General features: G+C 36.9%; 1 protein-coding gene across 1 annotated transcript in view; it reads right to left on the bottom strand.

The window, feature by feature from the left end:
- The window catches only part of LOC117181223, a 31,420-nt gene extending 24,808 nt beyond the window's left edge, over positions 1-6,612 (bottom strand). Inside the window, exon 1 of the mRNA XM_033373787.1 lies at positions 6,420-6,612. Within this exon, the coding sequence (XP_033229678.1) occupies positions 6,420-6,612 (193 nt within the window). The remainder of the gene's footprint in view (positions 1-6,419) is intronic.
- Positions 6,613-7,980: the final 1,368 nt, after the last annotated feature.

The raw sequence follows: 7,980 nt of genomic DNA, 5'->3' as shown, positions 1-7,980 counted from the left end.
TTTTAATGTCATTTTAATCAAATTTGAAGCAAATTTTCACTTTTCGCGATTTTCTGCCTTTTCATCGCCGTATGGTGGGTTGAAATTTTTGTAAAAAAAATATCAAAACATGGTTTTCGATGTATGTTTTCCCGTAGAATTCGATTCTGAAGTCAAAAAAATAAAATTTTTCTTTATTTTTTTTTATTTAAAAAAAAACCATGAAAAAACCGTAAAAAATGAGGTTTTTAGAGCAAAACCCCATAAAAAAGTAGCTGGACCCTACTTTTTTTATTGCAAATTCGGATTCAGCGTCGAAAAATACATAAGAATGTATAGGTCTGGTCAATTACACAGACACTTTTGTTTTTTTGTGGGCCTGTGTTATGCATAGCAAACATCTTGTTATACATATCAAAATTATCGTAAAAGAAAATTCTTTTAGGGCATAAAAATACATATAAGTTGAGAAGGAAAAATAACTATAATTGCTATTTTCACGTAGCATTAAGTAGATTAATATCTTTCAAGCTGCAAAAAAGTCAATTATAGTTATTTATCGCGCCAATGACGGCTTGATAACTATGGCCTGCACTTGTCAGCCAAGGCTTGACTGCCATTGGCGACCCAGCACTGGGTACCAATACCGGACCACCCTGGATGCCGGAGTTAATTCAGAAACAGATAAAATATCATTGCATTTTTCTTAGGACGCATCTGCTTTATCCATTCATCATTATGCGACTGCATATCGTTTGTATATTTTTTATAATTGATTACGAGTACTTCAAATATTAACAATAATGGTCCCATTTAGATTTAATACATATATTACATTTTGAACATTATATTACAAATAAAATTTCTTATGCAACGGGGTATCGAACCTAGCAGTCGGGAGTGCTAGCCACTGCGCCAGGCCGACAAGTTGAATCTCTGTGAAAAAGCCATCCTCATAAGCTACAGTTCAGAAAAGTTAAAGACCCAAATTTTAAGCTCTCTTTTTCTAATTTTATCTATTATTATGCGAAGTTATGGAAATGTAAAATACATGAACTTTTAACAGAAATATCAATACAATAATTTTTAAATAAATTATTTAAATCGATTACAATTTTTCTTCGCGTAATATTTCTTTTTTCCGTTTTAGACTACTTTACAACTATTTGCAATGACAGACAATGTAATATTTTATAAAAATTTAAAAATAGTAATGTACTAAGAGTGACACTTGGCAGTATAAAGTGCTGATACTGGTCCAAGCATCGGTGGAGGATCGACAAATATAAATAGCCAATATAAGCTGACAGCACTGGCTCAGCACTGGGCCGATTTAACTGCTGATATTGGCCCAATATCTTTAGCCGATCTTTGGCTGCCAAAATTGGACCTACACTGGGCCATGTATTTAACTCCGGCAATTCGCACATGAGAATGTTTGCAGTATTTTGTGAATAAGAGTAACGTGCTTTTTGAGAAACATGGAGACTCTAGCGATGTTAGTAATATTGCTTTGAATCTTTTAATTTAAAGTTTAAAATTACAAAAGGTTTGTCCGAAGTACTAATAGCAATGATATAGCTAAAACTCTAAAACGAAGAAATTATTCAAATTTAAACAATATATTTTTTTTACTTCCAATTATCAATAGAAATAGTTTAGATCAAGACCATTTATACATGTATAGCGATAATTTCCTTAAAAAATTTGTTACCCTCTCTAAATGACTGTAAAGTTTCAAAAAATTATAAAAATTAGTGATATAAATTAATGGCAACAACAATATATATGATTGTTGCTGCGTTTATTGAGATTTTTAGCTATATCTACGATGCGGAGAGAGAACGAGTTTTTATTTATGGAACTTTAGGGGAGTGTTTTTGATTCCCAAAAGAAAATTTGCATTGCCACTGTACTTACGTTAAAATTACAAAATTCACAGAGAATTAAACGTTATTACTTTACTTTTTAATATTTGACTGGATTTAAAGGGATCAAAGTACATTCTGTTTTGACGCACTCCGTTTTACCGAATTTAATTTCCATTCATATTAATTTCACAACATGATAGTATATTAAAATTAATTTACGGTATTTGCAAGTCAGTTCATTCACATGTATATTAAATTACGATAAAATGTTTTTAACAGTGAAGTTATCATTGAAATTAATTATTAGGCTAATGTATGTTCTGGAAAGTCGTCATTTTATAACTTTGAATGCAATAGCAGCGCAACAAATTAGTGTTAAATAAATAAATATATATATATATAAATGTGTGTGTGTGTGTGTGTGTGTGTGTGTGGGTAGGTACGTGCGTGTCTTCCATAGATATATTATAGAGATGACACGAAAGATTTTGCGAATAAAGTTTAGAATGTGTATCCATTCGTTATACAGAGATATCATTTTTATGTCCCTATATTTTCAAAAAGTCCCGTAAATGTTTTTTTTCTTAATAACTTTAGTTTTTAAATCATAACCTATAAATACGAAGTAACATATGTAAAATGATGGTCACGTAAAGTGAGATTAATGCTTGATATTGTACTAATAGGGATATTTACACATTAAGACATTCTTTCAAATGATCCGCCAAGAATTCTCTAAGAGGTCGAGAACAGAGTTCGTCCATGCGCATTGCGCTTGGTGGAACTGATCAGAACGGTATTTGTGCTATAGACTCTAGAGGTACAACGAAGTAAGAGAGCGATTGCTGCTCGGTCAAGAATTTATAACCTAACCTAACCTACGTCATTTCCACCTTGCTCCTCTGCCATTGGTCGGAGTTCGGAGACTTTAGCAACGTCGCGTGGACAACCGTGGGACTAAAACAATGCCGTACGCTTTGAAATGCTGCATTTATTCATAGATTTGTTGTTTAACTTTCATTTGCTATTTTCCTCCAATTAAACAATGTAGGCTATTATTTTTTTTCTCTCCAGAAGCGTCCCTAGAACATTTACAACGTAACGGGCTCGTTTACGGGAATCTTCTAAATTAATCCAGGTCTTGTAGAAAATTCAGGTAATTTCCTGTCAATCTCTGCAATTAATTCCCGTTGAGGTTTTCAGCAGTTAGGTTGGCAGCAACGCCTAATGGCAGAACTGGCGGAAGAATTTGAATGATGGAGTCAAAGTTTCAGTAGGAGTAGCGGGTTAGCTGAGTCTTTCCGGTGTCCCGATGATTCTCAAACTCCTGCGACGAAACTTATATAAAAACATAAGAATTCGGAATGCATCAGGGAAAAGAAGTTAAATTACATACTAGATCGAAACTAGTCATGGAGCATCGCGTAGCCTCAGTGGTCTCTAGTGGAAATATAAAAAAATATATATATAAAAAATGCAACGTCACCGTTGCAAGAGTCTTTGATTAAATAAATAGTTTATGAAATGATAACATTTATTCCATCACTGAGCACAGGTGAAAAGTGGTTGTTTTAATGTTTTTGTTTGTTTTAATCTCACAATTTATTTCTAAGACATTAACATAAAACGCTCCTTAAACTTATGTTTCAACACAAAAAAACTGGGGTTTCTATTAGAACCCATTTTTGGTTCCAAAGGAGCTGCAACAAAAATGAACCCAACTTGCTAAAAAGGAACCCAAAATGATAAATAAGCTCTAAATGATACCTCAGTTGGTGTTCCAAATAATCCCAATTGAAGTTGAGCCTATTTATAAAGAACCTTTTTTCAGCTTTGCCTACTTCTACATTTTGTTTAATTAATAGCGCCATTTTTACCTTACAGCACACATGTGATCAAACTCTGATGAACATAACTTAATGAAGACAATTAAAGTAAAAATACTGCCATAATGAAAGTACATATAATGACTTGATAAATATAATTTGTAGGTAATGTAACAAAGTTGTAAACATAAAGGCATATTTATATGCAAGAAAGTTTTCGTCTCAAGTCATCGATCAATAACTGTTAATCGGTCCCTAATTTACAAGCACTATACTTTGCAAGCGGTTGGTTTGCAAATGCACCTCCATGTTATTTCCAAGTGCACTCTAAAGGAACCTTTTAGACTCTTTGCAGGTATTTATTGGAACTCAAGTTCTAAATGATACCAAATTTTATTTCAGCCGCAAATTTAGTGAACCCCCAGTTTTTGTTGTCAATGTTTGGTCAGTCAGCTGGTATGTTTAATTGAAATCGGTTGATAATTGTACCGATAATCCAAAAAAAGGTCCGAAGTATATCATTATTCCAGACAAGAATTCTTGGTAGCTTTCCAAGTACTCGCACTTTTTCAAATCCGAGAGCCGAACAGAAGATACTTTTTTTCTTTATCGATCTTTGATGTCAAGGCACAAATTTTTTTACCTGGGCTCAAACGATCGATTAATCTTAGTCTGAAATCCAAAGATTATGAGTAGTATTAATCCAAGTTTAAAAATTAAAATACTCATAGTATAAAAATTTTGATTGACCTAACAATGCACTTTTCTGTTTTGAAGTGGAAAAATGCTTTGTGTCAATGATTAAAATACTTGATTCTTGTACCCCAGAGCCTCATCACATGACTTGTAAAGTCAATAATACGTGGGCATATTTTTAAAGTCTTAAGACTTCAAGAAAATAGTCATGCGGTACGGAGGGAAACGCTTGCTTGTAGTCAATGTATGCCATGAGTAAGTTTCTTTGACGCTTACGAGCTTGAGTCATGGAAACAGTGTCTATGGTGACTAGATCTTTACAGCGTCGTGAGTTTTTACATCCTTTCTGTTCTTCTGTAATCCTCTGGTTGTTTAAGTAAAATATACGTTGTACCCTGGGGCTTAAAGCCTGACATTTGATCTGGTTGTACCAGAAATTGTGCAACATGTCCGGGAATCAAGCTTTCCAGTTACTTGCCCTTTTCAAGACGGCTGAAACATAAAAAGCTTTGATGTTTGTGTGTTGCATTTCAAGACTATTGCTTGCTCTAGCTTTTTCCAGTTTGAACCAAGCAGTGTCCGAATTGCATCTGTTCATTTTTCCCCATACACCCGACCAGTACTTAGTCATATCTTTCACTAATGCGACAAAATTATCCTGTTATGGACAAAAATAGGTTAGAGTTAAATGCGGACAAGTCGAAAGTTATGGTATTCAGGAAAGGAGGTGGAAGAGATGGGGGAGGGGTGTGGAAGTCGGAGGGAAAAGCGGTACAGGAGGTGAAAGAGTTTGCGTACCTGGGCTTCCTGTTCCGAAGAATTGGGGGAGTGGATGGTCATATAAAAGAGAGAGTGAGAAGGGCAAATGTGGTGCTGAGTTAGGTGTGGGGGCTGGGGAAGAGATTGTTCGCAGATGATTTTGAAAGGAGAATGAAATTGTTTGATTCGCTAGTGATGAGTGTCTTATTTTACGGAGTGGAGGTGTGGGGTTGGAAGGGAAGTGAGGTAAATAGGGTACAGGCGAGGTATGCAAAGTGGACAATGGGGTTAGCAAGGAATACGCCGAGCCATATTGTCGGGAGGGAGACAGGAAGAACAAGTTTAGATATTATAACAGGAATTCGAGCGTGTACATATGAGGAGAAATTTTCTGGAAGAGGGGAAAGTAAGCTGCTCAGGGAGTGTTGGTGGGAAAAGGAGAACAAACGTAGTAGTACAAAGATGGAGGTGGAAAGGAAAAGGTATTTTAAAACGAATGAATTGCAGATGGATGAAGTGAGAAGGATGCATGAGGAAGGAAGGAAGGTATATGAGTTGAGTTAAAAGAATGGTACGAAGAGAGAGAGAGAGAAGGCAAAAGAAGAGGAGAAAATAAGAGAGTCAAGGTTTAACGGCAACTATGTGTGGATTATGCTAAGGATGAGAGCGCAATATTTGTGTGAGAAAGGAAATCAAGGAAGTCAGGAACTTATAGCGAGAATGAGAATGGGTTAAATAGAAAATTATAATAGGTCCTGGCTTTCTAGGGAGAAGAAAATGTGTTAATTGTGCAGGAAAAGGGAAGCAAAATTTGAGCACTGGTTGGAGGAGTGTGAAGCGGTGGAAAGGAGTGGGATGAGCATGGAAGTATTGTTGCATGAAACGGGGGCAAAAGGGCAGTAGCTTCAGTGAACGGGGTGTTGGGTAAGATGGAGACAAGAAGAAGGAAGGAGGAAGAGGAATGTAGAAGGAAAGATTGTAAATAGGAGAGGAAGTAGATGTCAGAAAACGGTAAACATTGTGAAATGTAGTTAAGTATTAGGTGTTAGCCGCGGACACAGAGGCTGGAAATGCGAGGCATAGCGAGAAAAGACCGACATGCATGCGAGGCGAGGCGAAGCGCAGCAAGTAAGGTTAGGCTATCGAAACGAGCGGATTAGTTATAAGGTGTGGATGGATGGCACTTTGTAAGAAAATTCTGTAAAAAATGGAGGTGTAAGCAAGTCAATTTTTTAAGGCCAGCAGGTCTAAAAATAAACAAACTCTAGTAAAGCATGACCAAAATTGCTTTCAAGGTCCTGTAGTTTTTCTGGCATTTCGGTATGCAAATCATCGTTATTAATACTTGGATGTGGTTCTAGTGGATCTGGTACATGATGTTTATTATCCCTAGCACCTATGCCTTCAGCTTCTATTAAGTCTTCGTTGTCTATATCTCCCAAGGCGAGTTCATCAATAGAAAGCTGCTGTTCCAATTCCATTTTGATAGAAGCTATTTCAGCAGCCGAAAGCAATCTGTTTGCAGATATTGAGCATCTCCAATTTGTCAGATGCTGCTCATTTATTTTTGTGGCTAGCTCTGGGTATATAAGTGAGAAGAGTCTAAAAACTTCTAATTCATAATTTATATTGACTCCTTTAATTTAGTAGAAGGCTTACAACTATTTCATAAGTATGTAACTTATCACTCATACAAATTTATAAAATATGTGATTACTACCCTAGTGGAAAAATCTTCTGGCTTGGGCAAGCCCCAGACTAGACCCTCTAGACTTCCAGGCGGAGGTAGACCACTGGTGCAGTACTGGCCCAGTACAGATTGGCGGAGTTCCAGTACTTGTTTGTAACAAGTTCATCTGTACATGAATCTATCGTCTAGTACTAGGCAGTCTGATAGGTACCTGAAAATTCTAAGAGATGGCATTATTATTCACTAATGTGAACCATTTTCGTCGAGCTTGATCCTTCAAATGACGCCTGTCAAAACTTCAGCCATTTATGTTTACGCATTTACAAGTTACAGCACTGAGAAGCGACTAATCTCCGAGTTTTTTTTAATATGGAAAAATCTGAGTTTCGAGTTTTGATCAAACACTACTATCTTCGCAAGAAAACGATATCCGAGACCAAGGCCAAGCTGGATAAGTATTACCCAGACACTGCACCGTCGATTGGAACGATTCATAAGTGGTTTACCGAGTTTCGTTGTGTCTGTACGAGCACAGTTGATGCTGAACGATCTGGGCGCCCAAAAGAGGTCACTACACCAGAAAATGTCGAAAAAATCCATGATATGATGTTGAATGATCCCAAAGTGAAATTGAGAGAGGTAGCTAATGCTGTAGGCATATCATTGGAAGGTGTGGGCAATATCGTGCATTCAGTTTTGGGCATGAAGAAGCTCTGCGCGCGATGAGTGCCGCGTTTGCTCACAGTGGACCTAAAACGAATTCATATGACAACTTGCCAGCAGAATTCGGCATTATTTTCGCGTAAGCCGACCGAGTTTTTGCGCCGATTCATAACCATGGATGAAACCTGGATCCACTACTACACTCCTGAGTCAACGCAACAGGCAAAACAGTGGGTTCCACCGGGCCAAAGTGCTCCGAAGCGTCCAAAAACGCAACAATGGGTCGGAAAGGTTATGGCCTCCGTATTTTGGGATGCACATGGCATAATATTCGTGGGCTATCTTGAAAAAGGTAAAACAATAACCGGAGCATACTATTCATCATTATTGGACTGATTGAAAATCGAAATCGCCGAAAAACGATCGCATTTGAAGAAGAAAAAACCGCTTTATCATCACGACAATGCGCCTGTTCATTCATGCTTAGTTGCACAAG

The sequence above is a fragment of the Belonocnema kinseyi genome, chromosome 10 (assembly GCF_010883055.1).
Source record: "Belonocnema kinseyi isolate 2016_QV_RU_SX_M_011 chromosome 10, B_treatae_v1, whole genome shotgun sequence".
NCBI lineage: Eukaryota > Metazoa > Arthropoda > Insecta > Hymenoptera > Cynipidae > Belonocnema > Belonocnema kinseyi.
The sequence above is the reverse complement of the archived record's forward strand: the minus strand, read 5'-3'. Positions and strand labels throughout refer to the sequence as shown.